The sequence below is a fragment of the Nipponia nippon genome, unplaced genomic scaffold, assembly GCF_047370975.1.
Source record: "Nipponia nippon isolate SJK-2023a ecotype South Korea unplaced genomic scaffold, ASM4737097v1 scaffold_3, whole genome shotgun sequence".
NCBI lineage: Eukaryota > Metazoa > Chordata > Aves > Pelecaniformes > Threskiornithidae > Nipponia > Nipponia nippon.
This window is the reverse complement of record NW_028262347.1, coordinates 106601055-106621087: the sequence shown is the minus strand read 5'-3', so window position 1 is coordinate 106621087 and position 20033 is coordinate 106601055. Positions and strand designations below refer to the sequence as shown.

At 46.4% G+C, this 20033-nt stretch overlaps 1 protein-coding gene across 1 annotated transcript; it reads left to right on the top strand.

The window, feature by feature from the left end:
• The first annotated feature begins 303 nt into the window (after nt 1–303).
• On the top strand, nt 304–19671 carry DRGX (dorsal root ganglia homeobox). The gene is made up of 6 exons (XM_087766356.1): nt 304–373; nt 3179–3276; nt 3543–3644; nt 6227–6399; nt 6729–6841; nt 16933–19671. The coding sequence occupies exons 1-6, from the start codon at nt 340–342 to the stop codon at nt 17196–17198; spliced, it is 786 nt and encodes a 261-aa protein (XP_087622482.1). The 5' UTR covers nt 304–339; the 3' UTR covers nt 17199–19671.
• Nucleotides 19672–20033: the final 362 nt, after the last annotated feature.

Here is a 20033-nt window from a genome sequence, read left to right as displayed (position 1 = left end):
CCTTTGGCTTTTTCAGTTCGTTGCACAGGGTGTCAGACACTACTTTCTCTGCTTCCTCTGGGATGGGATCTAGGATTGTCACTGAGTTTCTCTGGGTGCTTTCTCCCGGTTATTCACCTATTCCGTTCTTTCCCTCTCTCTCTGTCTTCAGGTCGGCAGCAGACACCTCGGCGGTGCGTGGCGGTGCCCGGCGGGGGAGCTGGTGCCGGTGTGTCGGTGCGGGGGGTGCGCGGAAGCCCCGCGCCCCGCGGGCTGGCCCCGGCCCCGGCCCCGGCCCCGGCTCCGGCCGCCGTCGGCCTCGCAGCGGCGGGCAGCGGGCGCCCGCCCAGCCGCAGGGCCATGTTCTACTTCCACTGCCCCCCGCAGCTAGAAGGTGAGTGTTGTCGCACAGAGACGTGTAAGTACGAGAGCTGAAGTTCGAGGTGGTGGTGGGGTGTGCGCTGGGGGACAGAGGAAGAAACTGTGGTCCGACTTGCTCCAAGGGCCCGCACTTTTGACTGTCGGGGTACAGATATGTGCTGAGATAAGATGCGGATCTATAGAGGCAGCTAAATATAAAAGCGCATCATCTTTTTCCTTGAGAAAACACAACCTTATCCCCTCTCCCTGCGCCCAGCTTTCCCCTCTTGTCACAGGATGGAAAGAAGGATTGCATGATTATTTTTTTTTTTAATTTGATTCCTATTGGAAAGGCCTTGTTTTTACACCCCCACCCCCGTCATTTTGCCACCTGCCTCCCCTCTGTGGATAGCCATCCCGCAGTTGAGCCTCAGGCTACGAAAGAGATGCTTTTCTCCCCTCCCAGCACAGATGTTGGTGTCATGGCTGTAATCGGGACACTTTCAGGACGTGGTCACGCCTCCTCCCTCCAGCCAAAGGGACTGCATAAATCTTTAATGCTATTTTACAAACATTCTGCGGGAGGATGGGGAAAGACGGGGCACGACTGAAAAAAAAAAAAAAGGCGGAAAATAAATATTTGGGAGGATTTTTTTTCTTTGTGTTATTGATCAGAGGGGTTTGTTTATTTATTCTGTTTGTTTCCTTTAAAAAAATAAATAAATGGCAGCCTTCGGGATTTCCCCACATATGCCCAGGGCCCTGGCCACCCGCTCCCTCCGGCCAGCGCTCGTAGTGCGGGGAGCAGCCCCGGCTGCCCAACTTCAGCCCCGGGCGGGTTGCCCTGCCCTGCCCGGGCCGGGCCGGCGCTCCCCGCGGCTGCACGGCGGGGGAAGCGGCCCGTCCCCGCCAAATGCCCCTGCCCGCCCGCCCCGGCGCCTTGCACGGGCATCGCCCGGAGAGCGAGGGGCTTTCCCCGCTGTAGCGCTGCCAGGAAGCGGTGGTGCCGCGTTTCATCCTCCTCCGGGGAAGGGTCATCCCTGCCTTTAACCTCGGCTGCCCCAGGACCAGCGGCCCCAAGCCGGTCTGAGCATCGCCTGCTGGAAAATTGTCTCCCCAAAGTTGTCCCCGGCCCGGGCAGGGCAGCGCCGGGGTCTCCTCCGCGCCCCGCCAGCCCTCCCTGCCGCCCCCGCCTGTGCCACCGAGCGCTGGGGCGGCTTTGTTCGTTAGTTTTTGGCAGACAGCTTTGGAAACGTGCTCTTGTTTGTTTGTTTGCTTGTTTGTTTGTTTGTTTCTCCGGTGGCAGTTTGGGGCTGGTGCCTGGTTTGGGCGGCCCGAGTCGGGGAGCGCTCCCCGCGGGCTGCAGCCTCTGCCGGCGGCGGGGCTGCGGGCGGAGCGGCCCCTCGCTCTCCCGGCGAGGGCAGCAGCGGGGCGGGGGGCGGCCGGTCCGCCCTGCTAAAGGGTGAAACCATCCAGCGTAGAGCATCCCAAGTGAAAAAAACAAAACAAAACAAAACAAAAATATACCCCTCCTCAATAAAAAACGCCACCCACCCACCGCCAAACCGAAGAAGCGGCAACAGAAAAGCCCTTTTCGGTCAGCGTTTTCGGTGGGTTTGGGCACCCGGGGAGCCCCGGCGGTGCTGGAGGGAAGTGACCGGGCTCTTGGGGTCACCGGGACAGTATTTTATTCTCTGATGAGCATCTTCCAGGGCCGCAGCGAGCCGTCCGTCTATGCGAGAAGGGGGCTGGGGGCCGTGTTTATCTTCCAAATGATGCTGCAAGATGAGCGGCGACCTCTAGCCCCTGCGCCCCGAGGCAGGGCCGGCCCGGCCCGGGGTGCTCCACCGGGCAGGTGTGCGAGTGGGGTCCTGGAGACACTCGGCAACGCTTTTGTGGGTTTGGGTACTTTTATGTTCCGTGGCTTTTTGTTGTTTTGGGTTTGGTCTAGGGTTTTTTGTTGTTTTTGGTTTGGTGGGTTTTTTTACTGTGTTTTGTCAGCGAACAGAAAGGGAGTGAAGCATTTCAGCCAGGGCACTGGTGATGTACAACTGGGGGAGCCGCGAAGGCCGGGGTCTGCTCCACGGAAGGCGGTTTGCATCCCGGCGGGCTGTCTGCCCTCTCCCGGCCTCCGACCAGGGGCAAACCCCAGTTCCCCAGTCTCCCACTCGGGCCTCTCGACTCCCCCGTTGGGAATGGGCAGGGGCTCCCTCCTCCAGCCCCGCTGCCGAGTCGCGGCGGTTCAGCCGTGGCCGAGCCCCACGAGGACTCCGGCCGCCCCCGGCGCTCGGCACTGTACGAAGCCCAGTGGCCGTGTTCGCCGTTCGCCTCCAGGGATGAGGACTAACACACGGGGGGCGGCGCGGCCTCTGCTCGCAGCGTGGGTGGGTGTGCGGGGAAAAAACTGCCAACGGCCCCGGTCCTGCTCCTTCCAGGCACGGGGGCTTCCCCTTGCTCCCCCGGCAGACAGGCAGGGCTTTTACGAGCTCGACCTGCCGCCACCACACCTGAGTCAAAGCCTTCGTCCTGTTAAAACACAATTGGCCCGAAAACGACCCTCGGCGGGGTGAGCTCAGGTCGGCAGGACCCCCAGGTGCCGGCAGGACCCCCCAGCCCGGCGGGGCTCCCGCTGCCTGGCGGGGCTCCCGCAGTGCCCCCCGGCCCGGCCGAGCTGCTCGGGGCTCCGCGCCCCGCGGCAGCACTCTCCGCCCGCTCCGTCCCGCTCCCGAACAGCTCCGAGCCGGGGTGGCTCCTGCTCCCGGCCCTTTCCCCCTCCCGGGGCGCGGCGGGGGCTGCGGCTCCGCGCCCCGCGGCCCCTAACGCGGCTCTCCGCCCGCAGGCGCGGCCCCCTTCGGAGGTCACTCCGCCGGCGACTTCGACGACGGGTTCCTGCGAAGGAAGCAGCGCCGCAACCGCACCACCTTCACCCTGCAGCAGGTACGAGCCTGCTCCTCGCTGCCCCCTGACCTGCACCCCATCGCCCCTTGCCTGCTCCCTGCCCGCCTGCCTGCCCTCTGCCCGCCCCGCCCCGCCCGGCTCCCCGCCCGGCCCGCAGCCCCCCGCTTTCCCCATCCCTGGCAGAAACCTCCCCGGGGCAGCTGGACGGGCGCCCCCCGGGCCGGCAGCGGCAGCTCCCCGGCCCGCACCGCGCTGCGAGCCGTGGCCTGGCCCTGACAGATGTTCGCTCTCCTTCCCTCCACCAGCTCGAGGCACTGGAAGCCGTTTTTGCTCAAACCCACTACCCCGATGTGTTCACTAGGGAAGAGCTGGCTATGAAAATCAACCTCACGGAAGCCAGGGTGCAGGTAAACATTCTGGGGAATTATTTAACTCTCGGGTATTCAAACTGGCAAACTTTTTTTTTTTTTTTTGACATCATGACTGCAGAGTGCACATTTGGCCAAAGAACGCAAATGAAGACGATCTGTCATTTTCATGATGCACTTTAATAACATCAACATAATGTGGAATATTAGATTAGGTTGATTAATCGGTCATTCATAATTAACTAGTGATAATGTTCTACACTAATTTGTCCGCGTCTCCAAGGTACTAAATTACATCAATGCACATCCATTTCCTTGCTTTTGGAGGGGGTGTGTGTGGAGAAAAGAGCTGAGATGTGATTCTCCAAAGCAACTATGACCACTGTCGAGCAATGGGGTTAGTCAGCTGCAGGGAGCCCAGCTGCCAGGAAGAAATATTCTGCACCTCTTCAACTTTTCTCCCTTTCACCTTCTTTCTAAACACTTAATTTAGACAGCTAAAGAGCCTGCAGAGCAATTCCCACACCTTTAATATGATCCAATAAATACCATTGACCACAATCGCTCTCTTTCCACCCCCACTCTTTTCCACCCCTTCCTTTCTTCCTTCCTTCCTTCTCCCCACTTTTTTCCCCCTTTTGTTTTGACCCAGGTGTTTGTTTTTCCATATCCAGGGATTAACTTGGTGCGTGTATAAGCTCTGCTAAGAACAGTAGCCCTGCAGTTGTCAGAGATGGATCCCCATAACTCTGCAGGCATCCACCACAGAGTTGCAAGCCATTTTTTGAACATGATTATGTATTCATTTTATTTATGGGGCTTTTCTGCATGCTGCTTTTGTATTTTTTTTATTTAGGTGCTCGGGGTTAAGACTATGCAAAGATCTAATTGTAGGAAATATAATAGCTTGCCTTTTGTTCCCTAGGGTCATGTCAGTATCTCTTAAAACCCAATGGCTGAAGAGAGATAATGGAATTCACTGCAGTAAACTGGGGATTGTAAACAAATTATTTCTCCTATAATCAGATTATGCGATCCTGATTATTAAATCTGAACATGAATCATTGGTCATATGCGGGCAAATTAAACTGATTATTATTTGGAAATGAAAATCTCCTTTTGCCACTGCATTGTAGGTACTGGCTTAAAAAATAATAAAAAATGCCATTTTGGCTATTGGTGCCTAAAGACTGAACTGCAAATTGAGATAAATGGCACAATTATTGAGCATTCAGAAGTGGAAGATCATAACTTCTTCCTGAAAGGTGCAAGGGTGAGATAGGGGTGGTGACAATTAGATTGCTGAGGACTGGTGTTTAGCCTTGTTGTTGGCTATTATGCAAACAGACAATAGATGCAAGCATTTGTTTAGCCTGCTTTCATGCAGGGACATGGGGAAACACAGAGGATGGGAGATATGTTTACATTTATACCCCTTGCTCATTCAAATATGATTAATGTGCTATAAAGCAGAGTCTTAATCGAAGATGATGTTGTCAAACAATAACTAAATAGGGAAATAAACGACTTCATCATGCTCTTTCCTCAGAAGCAGGCGAACTGTCAGTGCAAAGTCATTAAAATATGATAATGAAAAATAGCTCAATTAAATGTTGTTATAGCTGTGACCTTCATTCAATTAAGACGCAAGAAAGTGTCTGCATTTTGCTTTGCATTTAACTGCTCTAAATTTAGAATATAGATAAAATCATTATTCAACATTTGCTGATACATGCAATTAAAAGGCAGCTAACTAAAATGGAGTTGTAGGAGGAGAATAATAATAATAACAATCTCGTCTATACTTGAAGTCATGTATTAAAATGTGGATTTCCTGACCTCAAGAGAGGCTTGGCATTTTCCACCTCAAATAAGGTGCTTTCAGAGCATCAGCTCCAAGGTAAATGGAAAAAAAAAAGTGTTTGGACTAAAAGTCGGGGGATAAAATCAAGAACATGAATATTTGTATTGCATTACAGGAAAAAAATAAGTTTTGGAAACTGGTGTGTAGTAAACTGCAGAATGATCTTCCAAAATTAGTATCTACCACCTTCTGAGTCCTCTAAATGCAGACTGGACAAATATATCAGAGGAATAACAGAAAGTATCAGTCCTCTCCAGGAAATGGGCTGGATAAGATGGTCTAATACACACCTTTTCATTTCTGACCTCTCTGATTCTAGCAGCAGCTCATTTGAAGACTTACATACAGTTTCGTCAGGGTGCTTAAATACATATTGAAGTCCATCCCTATACAAAAGGCTTTTAGACATGTTAATACATAGAAATCAGTGAGAATTAAATGTGTCCATAAAAGCAAGCACATGTTTAAATGTTTTGCTAACTGGCACAATAGCATCAAAACTCGTTTTTATTTTTTTTATTTTTAACATGCCTTTTGAATGTGTTTAGACATTCCTGGCTTGTTTTCCAGACACAGAAATATTCCAGATACAAATGTAATCTTAAGGCTCAACTAGAATAACAATGGGGACACAAAATAAAAGGAAGTTTTAGCCAAGCTTCTAAATAACTGATTTCACTAGAGTAACAATTTACAATTTCCTTGCTTTGCATTCGGCTAAACACGGTATTCAGCCTGGATTGCTCTCCTGCTCCAGGTGTGGTTCCAAAACCGAAGAGCTAAATGGAGGAAAACAGAGAGAGGTTCTTCTGACCAAGAGGGCTCTAAGGAAACAATGGCTGAGGTGGCACCTCCTGCGAGGAATTTAAATTCCCCTTCTCCAGCAGATCAAACCAGGAATAAAAAAGAGAGTCTGGAGATCCAGCAGAGGTAAGAGTAATACATGTTAGCAGCTGCCTTTCTTTGGGGCAAGTATGCGTCATACATACGTACATACATACAGACTTGCCTGCTGATAAGCCTTGACCTACATGGCACCATCTTCAGGTACAGCTCAAATCATTAGAACATGAGCTGTCTCTCTTGCAGCTCACTGCTCCCCATGGAGATGTTGAGAAGCTGTTGGCTATGGGAGGCTTATGTTATCCAGGCTTGGTCCCATCTAGTTGGACGCTGAGACACCAACATGTTTGTGTGCATATGCTGTCTTTGGAATCAGCTAGTTCTGGTTTTGTAAGGTGTTTTCTCTTCTCCATCAGCCTGAGTCGAGCAGTGGGTCCTACAGGACCTTTCTTCCCTTCCTGCCTGCCGGGGACTCTTCTCAACACAGCCACCTACGCACAAGCTTTATCCCATGTCGCTTCTCTAAAAGGTAAGTGACTGTTTAACTTCAGGGATGAGCTCAAAGAGCAGCTCTTTTGAGCTAAGCAGCATGGTCCCACTTGAGCCAGTGGAGAAGCCTTTGGGAAATGATGGATCCTTCTTTCTGTTATGATTGGCAGGACTTGCATTGACCGATGCTGCTGGTACAGGAGTGAGTCTCCTGTTGTAAATTGTAGCATCATTTGTGGCGAAGCTCCTTGATTTTACTCAGTTAGTTTTAGTGAGGTCAGGGTTTGTCTCAAGGAGCAAGGCAGGTAGGGTTTGCTCCTTCAGAGTTTTCTTTGCATATGCTTTTTTTTTTTCAAAGTCAAATTTATACTAATAAATTAGTTATGCACATCCTTTTGCATTATACATTACCTGGCACCGTTACTGATGCCTCATCCGCTCTTTGCATGCGGTTTCCTTTGCAGTACATCTCTGCACAATGCCAGCCCTTTCTCTTCTTGAGCAGTAGGTCCCCTCTGAGAACTTGAATAAAGCGTGTGCATGGGGACAGGGGAGGATATAAAGTAATTCCTCATTACCTGGAACCCAGGCTTCGGGAAGGGAACATCCAGTGTCCATATCCTTTTCAGCTCCCAAAAAGTAGCAGTATGCATCTTTTAAAAATAAATCACCAGCTGATCCATTAGCTGTTCCTAGTCTAACAATTTATAAGACTAAGGGTGTAAGCAGGATGAATACAATTTATAGATTTATAGGATGTAAAGCCTCATAGCACTGCCAAGCACAAAGTGGCACATACATTTATTCTATGCCCCAGTGTGGTGCAATAATTTGTGAGGAAAGTTTCCCAGTTTAAGACCCTCCACAACAAACACAAATGTCCTCCAATACCTCTCACTATGTTCCCTGGCATACCTCATGGTTTGTGTGAGTATTTCCAGTTAAATCAGCATTGCCAAGATATATTTCTGAAGCAAATGCTTGGAACTGCTGAGGTTCGCATTAAGTCCAGTGTCCTGCTCCTTGTTCCCCCTTCCCTCCTCTCTTTCCAAAATAGCTGAAGCCCAACACACCATACAGCTACTGCTATTTTGATAGGTGTGGGACCTGTGATTTTGAATCAAGAAAAGCCATACAGGTGTGACCTGAGCCCTAAAACTTAAATGATGACTGTCAACCTAAACTCTGTAAGCAGGCAGTGGCTGCTGGATGGCACAAGTCCTCTTGATCTCTGCTCTGTGACTGCAAGGTCTTGGGGCAGAGACTTTCGGCTTCTTCCACTGGGCAGGAACAGCCTCCCTTCAGTAGATACAGGTGAAACTCTTCAGGCAAAAAGATTGTTCGTTGATAAATGTAGTCCTGGGCAGGTTGAAAGGTGTGGAAATGCGGTTGAGTTCAGTGAATCATTTTGGATAGACGTAAGGGATGTTTTTTTCTTAAAATTTACATTTAAGCATTTTCAAAATTAAATGCATCAATACATTGTTCTCACTTGCTTCATCTTTAAATGTATCTAAATTTTAAGAAAAATAACCCCAATAAACAAAAGCCAAGGAAAAGGAAATAAAAGTGAATGAAAAAAAAATTGTCATGAGGGTTTTTTTTTTCAGTTTTACTTATTTGGAAGACTTCCAGATATTCTTTTCTGTGATTTTACAGCTCAGCCACTAAATTGAGAGATTAATAATTTGCTCCTTTTTGCTTGATAGCAGTTTTACAACCTAGGGGCAGGAAAAATCCTATTCCTGAATTTCTTGTGGAGATACTTATTAGATAGTCAGTTGCCCAGGCTAGGAGGCAGTGTCCCTGAAAAATTTGTCCTAAATGTAAATATAGATTTTTTATAATTTGTATAGGGTTGGTCAGTTATCAGATGCATGCGCATTCTCTTGATGAATGCTGTCAGCTACATGTGCGGTTCATTACTGAGATGCCCGGTTTATATTTCCTGCCTGGCACTAGAAATCTCCAGCTACATGCAAAAGGACTGGGTAATATAGTATATTTTGATTTTAAGAAATCCAGTTACAGATTTGCATATCTGCATGTCCACCTATTGGGAGCTTTGTGGAGCTGCCTATGCCTGTCAGCATATTGTTATACTTGCACGGAACTGATAGACTGAGCTGCTGCTTTGGGGGAAGATCTTTTTCTTCTGCAGCTAGGTCTCAGTAATGTCAAATTTTGGCTTTGAGGTTAAGGGGGAAGCGTTTCTTGTTCTATAAGGTGGCAAATTTGATTTATACAAGCAGCGAATAATTGTAGCATCTTTCTTGTGGTATCTGTATATGGAGTATTGTCTCCTCTTTCCTTGGCTCATCTCCACAAGTTCCTCTTTCCCTGTTTCTCCAAGAGCAATTCACTTGGGCTGGGGTAGGGACTGTGCACAGCAGACCTTGAGCTTCAGTCTCATTAATTGGCGATGATGAACGGGACAATCTCTAGAGGTTCTGAGCGGACCAAAAGTATCACAGGCCTGATTAGCATTTTGTTTTTCTTTGGTATAGAAACACCAGGTGAATGATGATTCATCTAAACCAATGTATTTGAGAGCACAACCAAGCTCACGTGTCAGTCTGGAGGAAGAGATAATGGTTATGGGAAGGAAGGAAAGGACAGGGAGAGACACAGTGTTCACAAAACCTTTATATGATCTTGTCATCTTGCTCAATTCAGTTTGTTTGACTCTCCCTTCTCATTTCCCACTTTGAGCTAGGAGCTGATTTGTCCACTTCAGGCCTGCCAAAGGAGAACTAACCCTACATTTAGGTGGGCATTAGTCTGTGTCCTTATGTGTCTTAATGAAGTGACCTAAGCCTCTCCCTTGAGAATCTAGCCACATTTTGCAGCAGAAATGCTGACAGGACTCTGCCACAGTGATTCTGAGCGCATAGGACTTTATGCCACACAAAATCCTATCAAACTCAACACAGGGCATAAAATTCTGAGCTGTTTGGTTTTTGAATTGCTTGGATAAGGAGAAATTTAGCAAGTTGTAAGGTTTTTCCAAGATTTTGCAAGTTTTATTGAAGAGTGAAATGACCAAGAGATGTTTCTGGTGTCTCTCTTGTGCCATCCATGCTTTGAAACTACCAGGAATTCTTTGTGCTTTTGAAAATAAAATAGTTGCTCCAGAATCAAACCACCATTTCACTACCAATGAATGCAAGACCCCACTTTCTTCTATGCAAATGTCAAATTAAATGCAGCTCCTCTATGTGGATCCCATAAATAGATATGTATTCCCACCACTGGGAGAATAATCCTGGCCAGTAAAGGGAATCACATTCTTCAGTAAGCCTGTAAAAGCTGCCTGCAGACAGATGGGCACTCTCAGCACATCAGATACTACTGGGAAGCCTAGGTTGTTTTGTTATTCTTTTGAGGAGACAAGATGTGCTTTGTTGGGCTTGTGAGCCAACACTTCATTGGTGTCGGTGAGTAATATTTGACTGATGCTTTAGAAGGAGACAATTAAAATCAATACAGTGAATAACAAGTGATGATGGTGATGTAACTAATTAACAATTATTTTATGCTCTCAGGGACCATTTTCATTCTGCCACCTGAGAGTTCTCTGTCTTCTGTAAAGAAACTAATACTGCTCTTTCTCCTCTGATTTTGATTGCTTGGCTCCAGACCCAGATTTCCAAGGCTGCATAAAGTGTCCATGGCACATAGTTCCTGGTTCTGATTTGTAGTATAAGGATACAATAGTTGATGATGAAGTTGGTCTCGTAGAGACAAGAAATCTCAGGGCAGCCTAGCATGGGGCAGGGACTGAGCCTGCAACTTTGCTTTTAGAAAGATTGTGCAGTGCACTGTAGGCTTGCCTTATGCTTAGTGTGGCTCTGCAACTCTTCAACAGGCAACTCTCATCTGAACCCCACATATGCCACTTCTAGGTAAATGGGGGATATTGCTAGAGCATAAGACTAGGTCTGCTCTGATGAATGAGAAGAAAGCTATTCTCCCTAAGCAACATGTCCCATGAACTCTGCTGTATCTGAAACTGAGATTTTTTTTTTTTTTCCTCAAAGGGATGGTACTGCCACCTCAGCATGTGCTGTGAAGAAAGCAGGCCAGCTATGCAATAGTGATCAGAACTGTAATTCAGAGCATAGACTGTTCCAGAGAAGAGTACATTACCACTGGACAGTTTTTCTCTGTTTCTATCCAATATTCTGTATTCAGTAATACAACAGACATTTTCCTTGGCTTAGGTGAGTCCCCTTCCTCTCTGAAGTTTAGCACATTGGAGGCTGTACTTAGTAGCACGCATCTGTTAACTACCATATTACCTCACTAGGTACTATTCTTTCAGGAAATGCAATTTCTCATTTGAAAAATTAGCATAAGATCATAATTTCTGTGGTATACAGGGTTTCCTACTTCAGGGTTTTAAGTTCTTCACCACTGGCCATAATGAGGAAGGTTGGTTTGCATAGATGAAATTTCTGGTGTTTGTTACTCTCTGAAATTGTCCTAATTTGACAACTATGCTACTTCATTGTGGTGACTTCAACATTTCCATGATCTTCCAAGATGAATCACTTACTGTAAACTGTGCATCTGCAGTCCATTTAGTAGATTTAATTGCAGACCTCAAATATGAAGGGAAAACACTTGTTTTATTTATGGGCTGTATAACAATAGAGTCACCAGGAGAAGCTAGTGTTTTGTGCAGAGAGAGACCTCAAAGTACCTTCTTAATGGATGACAGCATGAATGCAATTCATTAATGTAGAAGATGTTATTAATGGGTGTAAACAAGAATCTCCGGTTTTTAGCGGAAGTGTTCTACCATTCTGGTGGCTGAGGCCAAGAGTGTGTCTGTTATATTCCACTGAAATTTCCCCAGACCCCGTGATGAGTGGATTGTATGAGGAGAGAAATAATTACACTTGCCAGGGAATTACTTTCATAATTCACCCACAGCTCTGTTCTGTGCAAGTTATAGCTCAGTTGGTTTTCACGGCACCTCCACACTACTGATAGAGAAGCAGGATTGCATTATGCACATCAAAGTGGATATTCCAGGGCACCATTGATTAGGCTCTTTTATGGTTTGTTGCTGCTGTGGTTGCTGTTGTTCATATTAGGGAGGCTTAATTGCAGTATCCAGGAAAAAAACACAACTAGAACTGCTCATCCATTACATTTCAATTTCTATTATGGAAAGATGAAGAGAATTTGCCAGATTCCATCGGACAATTCCCATTGCCAAGGCTGAGAAAGAAGCGCTCAAGGACCTAACTTGCCCTTGAACTGGTGTTTACCGAATTGAAGCATCGCTGCTTACCATAAGACTGGGGAATGGGAATCAAAACTCTTGGGGTCCTTTATTTTCTCTGTCATTCTTGATTATGGACTTACTGACTTTTCTCATGTAATACAGAAAATATATCAAGTGGGTTCTGTTTGACATTTTCCCTAATTTACCTGCCACTGTGATTTTAAAGAACTTAAAATATTTCTTTAGTTTGCTGCAGATGCACAGACCTTGAGCAAATTACTTTGATTCCCGTACCACGGCTCCCCAACTCTAACACTGCCTTACTTCACAAGTAGATTTTTTTTGGTCTTTATCACAAATATTAGGGAATATGCAGATACTAGGAGCCCTAAGAGCCATGGGAAGGAAATGGCTGCTGTCTTGTTCCTCCAGGACACATCTTGATTATGTTAGTGGACCATAGCTGGGCAGGGGTTCCTATTGACCCCTCTTGGAGTGAAACATGTCAGTAGGATTTAGAGTCAGATCATGGTTTTGACATGGAAGGTTGCTGATGTGGAAATGGTTGCTGAGCTGACAGTATTCAAGGAATGGTTCTGTTCTTCCAGCTCCTGTGGGCTTTGCTGCCAGCTTTTCTGTCCAAACAGGAAAGGTCCTGGCTTCTGAATTATTTTTTGGAACAGTACTAATTGTACAAATAAAGGAGGATGAGATCCTCCAGTTCCAGTGTCAAGTTATTTACACAAAAGTGCTCCTGTTAGAGCAACTTAGCCAGATCATGAGCTCTTTGTTGTTTGTGTTGGGCATATAGGGTTCACAAGCCAAGGAGATAAGAAATTGTAACATTTGGACTCTGCTGTCAGCTCTGAAGTGCTCTTCCAGCCTCTGGGCAGCACAGGGTGCCCTCCACACTTAACCAGCTTAGGCACTAGAAGAAGGAACCATCTAGTACAACTTTAGCAGCCTTGAGGCTACCCTAAATTATACTGGGAGCATCTGGTGCCTCTCTGTTTCAGGCTTTAAGTTCATGACTTTCTTGTTCTTCTGAACCTCCTGATTCAGAGCTCAAGAAGGTTTGGATAAAGCCATTTTTGTTTTTCCTGCTTGTGCCTCAGTCTTTAATAGGCAGTGTTGGCGTCATGTATGAAGAGTGAGAGGGAGCTCTCTTTGAATCAGCTCTCACTGGTAAATGACACTATAAACTCGAGGTTGTTCTTGACCTTCCAACCCTTGTGAAAGTGATTTCAGAGTTTATGAGGATTTAGAGCTCAAGCAAACCAATGTGACTACTACCAGAAGAAAACAATACTTAAATCAAGCATAATATTTTTTCTGAAAACTAGACAGCATGCATTGACAAGTGAGGATTTTAAATGGGAATGTTTCCTCACTTCCCTCCATGTCAGGTTGCTGTTCAGCTGTCCACATCAAATGATGATATGCACAAATACTGAAAGGGGAAGAGAACTGGGGTTTTTCCTTTTGGAAAGGCTATCTATTAAATTCTTTAAACTGTTGAGTTGAAAAACAAAATATATATTTTAAATACTTATATATCAATATGGGCCCTGCTCCCACCCCACTCTTTTCAGCTGAAGCTGAATCTTGGAACTGCACAAAAGGGTCCACAACCAAAATTGTAGATCAAATATCGTTACAATTGAAATGTGATGTTGGCAGAGACAAGACAGAACTAATTTAATTTTTCCTGTCAGTCTCTGTAGTAGATCAATTAAACTGCCAAGTGGATCAAATATTTCAGACTGTATTTATTACATTAAGTATTTATGTTCAGGCTGAGCATTTAAAGTATGATCTCATATAGGAATACAAGGAGGTTGAGATCAATTCAGCAGAATTTGCTGTAAGTTAATGGAAATCTAATTGTGTATTTTAATTTTGTGTACAGGAGGCAGTAAGTTCCTGAAAGAAAGAAAACGGTACCCTGCCCGTATTGTAGCAACTTGATCCAAATCCCACTAAAGTAATAGCAGACTGTCATAGATGTTATTGGAAGCTGGATCAAGATCTAGGGCTAACGGCTTAACCCTCACTGATTTTGATGGTAGCTAGGTGCCTAAACTCCTCTGAGGATTCAAAATAAGTAGGAAAGATTCCTTCCTTCCCCACTGTGGACTCGGGGTTACCGCAATAAGATGTAAAAAAACCACTGATGTCTGCTATATGTGGATGCCTCTTTCTTGGTGAAAGTCAGATCCCTGTCCATTGTAGGCTGACTGACGGGCAGGTGGAGACCTTGAGCTCCTGATTCTCCCATTGTTCGTCTTGGTTTTTGTGCCGGCAAAGTCTGACAGGTTTCACTGGACTTACTACCCACAGACACAGGCAATTGTAAAGTAGATTCAACCTTCCTTTTACATTAAAAAGAAATAGGGCTAAATCCTACTCTCCTGTATTCTAGCTGGACCCTGGAGCAAATGGCATTTGTTACTTTACATTTTTTTCAGATGTGAGCTGTTTGCAAGTGTTTTAACCTCAATGAAAATGAAAGGAATGGTTTATGGGTGAATGATTGCTAGAGATAGCCTAGTTTCCACCACAGGTAACTCTGCACCCACAGGTTGCAGAGCCACTGGGTAGTATCAGGTCTAATTATTAAGCAAAGAGCTTAGATTGGTACTGAAGACTGATAAATATTTTATCCCTCTCTAACAATGGAATGAAAATTATTCTTAGGGGATGGAGCCGATTCCTGCTTTTCTGAAAAGCAGAAGACTCTTTTCCACTTCTCCCCACCTCTCACTGAGCAGACAATGTCTGTGCTCCGTCCTGTGTTAGGTACTGCAGACGGGCAAGCCCTCAGCCTGGGAGCTGAACAGCCACGTTTGAAAATCTCACTCAGTTTGTGTTAGAAAGCAGCAGTGTAAAGACAGCTGATGCACAGGCAGGCCTCCATGCTCCCCCATTTCAGAGCTGAACCTTAAGGTAGTGGGGCTAATGGTACTGAAAAAACAGACTTCTGTATGGCTTCTGCAGCTAAAGACCTGCTGCAGACTGTAGGGACTCTGAAGTGCTGATCTTCCTCTCCTCCCTCTTGTTGAAACTGTGGCCATCCAGCACCCCTGAAGTGTCTGCAATTCAACAGGGCAAAAAATTACTTTATGACCGTGGCTGGTGGTGGCAAAAACTGTAAGTTGTGTTACTGAGTGAATTTTGTTATAAACCTTCTTCTGACCCGCTCAAAGCAGCCACAGAATTCAAGATTGAGCTTCCTAGTGCTAAAAGCAAAAAAGTGAGTGTTTTAGTCAAGTGCTGAAACTTGCTTGTGCAATTCATTTGAATCCCTGGACCCATGGAAATGTTGGTCTGATGATCATATGCTTTATCAGAGCAGTATTACAAGAGAAAAGACGACTTTCCAGTTACATTAATAACTTGTCCCTTGTAGGTTGTGTTTTTTAAAATGTAAAGAGTATTTTTTCCTGAACGTTACCTGCAAGCTGCTGATCTCTGACAGTTGCTGTGGAGAAGTCTTGCCAACATCCTAAAAACAAACAACTGTCTGCCTTTATCCCTAGCAGATGGGTGCTGACCCGTTGCTACCGAGAGCAGAAGTGTAAAAGAAAGACTACCTGCTCCCTGCAGGTTATTAGTTCCATCACTTAGTCATGAGCCATTTAACTCAAATATTAACTGCAGAAATTAAAGCAAGTCCTTGGCTTGGAAAGATCAGAGGAAGACATTGCACCATGTTAGAATGTGCGCGGCTGAGCTGTTTCTTGTTGGGAGGTAGCGTATCAGCAAAGGACAGGCTTTTGCCAGGGGTGCTGAAGAGGATGTGGAGTTTGTGTGGCCTCTGAGACCCCTGGAAAAACGGTGTAACTCAATGTTTCTCACCAGAGAGAAAATTAAAGTAGTAACTCGGCCATCTCACCCTGTCTCCTATCCTTACTCCTCTGACAGATTCTCCTTCATTCAATAGATACATCTAAGCTAGGTACCAGGGTAGCTTTTTGGAGGGACTGCATGTCCTGCCCAGTGATCAACCTATACTTCCAGGTGTGCTTCTTCGGGAACTGGCCCAAGTCCCAGCATTATCAAAGGACAGCCCATGTGTCTCAGATGACATGGTAGAGATGGTCTGGCCCGTCTCTCCTGATGGGACTCTTAAGCCATGTTGGCAGCAGCAGCTTTAGGTGGCCTTGGGTCACTTCTGGAGGCCGTTCTCTTTGAGGTGTCATCCTTAAGCAGCGCAGACATTGGGTGGGTGAAGGTAAACAGACTCCCATGGGTAAACATGATGCCAATAGTTGGCAGGGGCCTGGCCAAGGAAAAGCCTATTTCATCCTACAGTGAGATAGGAGAAGGTCATTACTTCCTGCATAATAACCAGGATATTTTCACCTTTCTCTCTGCAGTAATCTTTCAGGTGTAGATAAGTGATGGGACCCCCACACTCACCTACCAAATGCAGCTGCCTAAATTGATCAGGCTTCAGTGTCCAAGTGGAGGGCAGGGGACACTTCCAGCATGGAGCTGATGGTAGCCACAGAGCAGCAGCTTGGTATGAGAACTGGGGACAAGCTCAGCCTCTCTTATGGGGAAATCTCATGTGTGATCTAAACTTCACTGCTTGCTTCTGAGTCTTCACTGCTTGCTTCTGAGTCTGCTTGCCCTCACTCACTCTGTCACCCTGGATGACTCACAGTGTTAAGATCCTTCATAGTGGGCCTCAGCAGAACAGGATCTGGCTTTTCTAGCCCTGATCCAGAGAACATCTATGTACCCACTAAAGGTCACTAGGGGAGGGTGTTGTTGTCATTCAAGACCCCAACCCCATATCTGCTCTCTCCAGATTGACCATGGAGGGAACAGTCAGACAGTGCCCATGACCTTCCTCATCAGTGATGGTGCTTTGTCTCCTTCCTTCCCAGGGAGCCCCCTGTGCTCGTGCTGTGTTCCAGACCCCATGGGCCTCTCCTTCCTGCCCACCTACGGCTGCCAAAGCAACCGCACCGCCAGCGTGGCTGCACTGCGCATGAAGGCCCGGGAGCACTCGGAGGCTGTGCTCCAGTCTGCCAACCTCCTGCCTGCCGCCAGCAGCAGCCCCACTCCTCCTGCCAAACCCGGCCCTGAGGGCAGCCAGGACAAGCAGCCCTCTCCAGCCAAGGAGCACATGGAAGGAGAGAAGAGTGTATGAGGCCGGACTGGCGCCGACCTCTTGGCTCAGGGCAGGGACCCACCGCGGGGTGAACTGCAGTGTGGCCGTGCCTCGGCAGGACGTCACGGGGCCAGCAGGGACCCAGCAAATCTGAGTGGCCTCTTCAGCTGCCTTTCATGCACCCTTGCTTTTCTTGCGCCGCTGTAAGTTCATTTCCCTGATTTATCGGCACTATCTGTGTTTGGAAATGTTCGTGAAACTGTTTTTAGCCCCCCCGCCACATCCCAGGGGCACCGAAATGCCCAGGATCCTGGCATGCTCCTGCACATCTCAGCTCCCCATCCTGTGTGAGATGGAGGGCTGGCAGAAGGGCAGCGCTTCCAGACGCGACGTCCAGGGCAGGAGAGGCATCCAGGCATCATTTACCCCACCGTGCACAACAGAGGTAAAGGAATATGCAGGTATATACCAGTCTGGCTTGCTGTTTTCTGATGGCATTTGACTTTAACCAAATCTATCCCAGGCAAGCCAGGTGTAAGAGAAGCAGAAAATAGAACAAAACTCTTCATATTTTTTTCCTTCTCCCTTCTTTTCCCAAAAAGTGAAACTTTCCATGGAGTAGATTACTGGGAAATTGCTGAGATCAGTTTACCTGTGAATAAAATCCTTGCACTAGTCTCTATGTGATCATTAGTCTGTTACTCTTGCCATTCCCTGCGTTAGACATAAAAGACACATGACTCCAGAGCAGCATTCATAGCTTCAAACAGGAATGCTGGTATTTAACGGAGAGTGCAGATGTGTCTAGATCTGCACAAAGCTGGGGGTATGTTAGCATCACTCTCTTGGAAAGAAAGACTGGGAAACAAAATAATCCTGCATTGCAACACTGCAAATATGTCCTTGCATGTTTTGTTTTTAATAAAGAAGAAATGAAGCTTGGAAGGATATTTCTTTATGCCAGCCAAAATCAGACTATTCCATTCACTGAAGGCTTGTTGTAATGAATCTAGAGATGAAAATGTCTTAATTATTACAGAGTGGGCACAGTGCAAAGGAGAAATTGATGCCTCAGGAAATATAGTCTTATCTCTGACCCAAAACTCCCTAAAGAAAAGCAGACTGAGATTTGATGCTCTAGAGCAGGCATTTTAATCTGGGGTGCCCCACATTTTTGCCATGGGAAATGCAGATGCAGAGTTAAACTTAGTGACATGGACTTGCTTTTCTCAGGTGCCTTTTGCAGCCTCCTTAGGCTTGTCCACAGATGTCCCTGGAGAACAAGGTGAAACCACTGCTCTGAGACTTGACCAAGTAATGTGGAGGCTAGTGGAAGGATTCCTGTCAGCTCTGATCCTGCGCATTGTGCTGAGGGCCTCCTGCAATGCGTTGAGCACACACTTTTACACTGGGTTGTGTTTGGCTTTTTACTGGATTTGAGCTTGGGGATGTGCTTGGAAAGGCAGTCCCAAGTAAGGCTGGCAGTAAAAATTTCTCTTCCTTACCCAAGTGATCTCAGCCCACAAATTTCACAGAACCTGAGACTTCTTTGGTGCTGGCAAGACCCTCCCATAGCCCCTGGTGCACACCTTCCTTTTCCTGAGGACAGGCTTGGCATCAGCACCCATTCAAAGGGTGGAAGCCCTGGTCTTCAGGGGTTGGCTTGGCAACACTAAGCACCTTCTTTGCTCTAGGAGTGAAGGGTGCTGGGCATTCCCCCAGGGTGGGGTTTGTGTCTTCTGGACACAAGTCATTGGGGAGGGCAGTGCTGGGTCTGTCCGTGGATCCAAGTACAAAGAAAAGTCAGACAGGGCCCACGTTCATCAAATGGAGTCATTTTGCTCTACTTTTGCCACACCATGTGTTTCTTTTGGCAATCCCGAACTGTCCTAACTGCTGGGGGAACATGCAGTAGTCTGTGATCCATCTTTGTGCTCCAGCTTCAGGAGCTGCTCTGCTGAACTGTAGGTGGAGGGGGCTTCCCTGGCTGCAAATTATGGCTTGGTTTAAACAACAGCAACAACCCTTTTCTTCCACCAGAATAAAGTAGGTCGCTGTGTGCTTTGTTGTGGGGAGCAGCTGGAGAAGAGAGAATCACTGTTTTCTTAGTGATCTTCCCAATCATAATTTTTTTGTGGACCCTCCCTGAAAAAAAGACTAAAAAAATATTCCAGTCCAAAGAGGCAGGCCCAACTTCATTTCAACATAATTACCTTGCATTCAGTTGAACTTCAGCCCTTCTGTACACTAACTCTTCAATCTAATAGTTTGATTAAACTCGTATTTCCTCCAGAAAGGTACATAAATAAGTGAATTGTTGAGCAAATTAAGAATACTTAACAGCATTGCATCTGAAAAGTAGTTACGCTGATTAAATTTTCTGTCCTTGAGGATTTTCAGGAAATTACTTTTGATCGTCAATAACACAATTAAGTAAACTACACGCACATTAGCATGAATAATTGATAAGAAATTATGTATTACCACGAAGCACTGATTTAATAATTCATGATGCGACACTCTAGTGACTGTGCAAAACTGGATAACATCGACAAGTCTGCCTGATGTTGCTGGAAATGCTGCAATTACAAACAAGTCCATAGTTTTGTTGTACAATAAAGAAAAGTATCCGATGCATGCTGTAGTTTCTGTTTGTTTAATACTTGAATAAATTTAGAAAGAAGACCCTAAGAAGTTCCTGTACTGTTTTCATTCAGATCAATTTCTCTGTCCAAGCACCTGCTGTCATGTTGATGACCGTCCAGTTCCGCTTTGACCACAAAGATGCTGCAGCGTTGGAGAGGCTCTCAGATTCACAGCTAGAACCTGCTGGATGTCTCACAACTTGCAAAATTGGGGGGAGGGGATCAATGT

Coding starts and splice junctions, on each gene's coding strand:
- DRGX (XM_087766356.1), top strand. CDS start 340: ATGTTCTACTTCCACTGCCCCCCGCAGCTAGAAG. Junction 374..3,178: donor CTGCCCCCCGCAGCTAGAAG/GTGAGTGTTGTC, acceptor CTCCGCCCGCAG/GCGCGGCCCCCTTCGGAGGT. Junction 6,400..6,728: donor AGTCTGGAGATCCAGCAGAG/GTAAGAGTAATA, acceptor CTTCTCCATCAG/CCTGAGTCGAGCAGTGGGTC.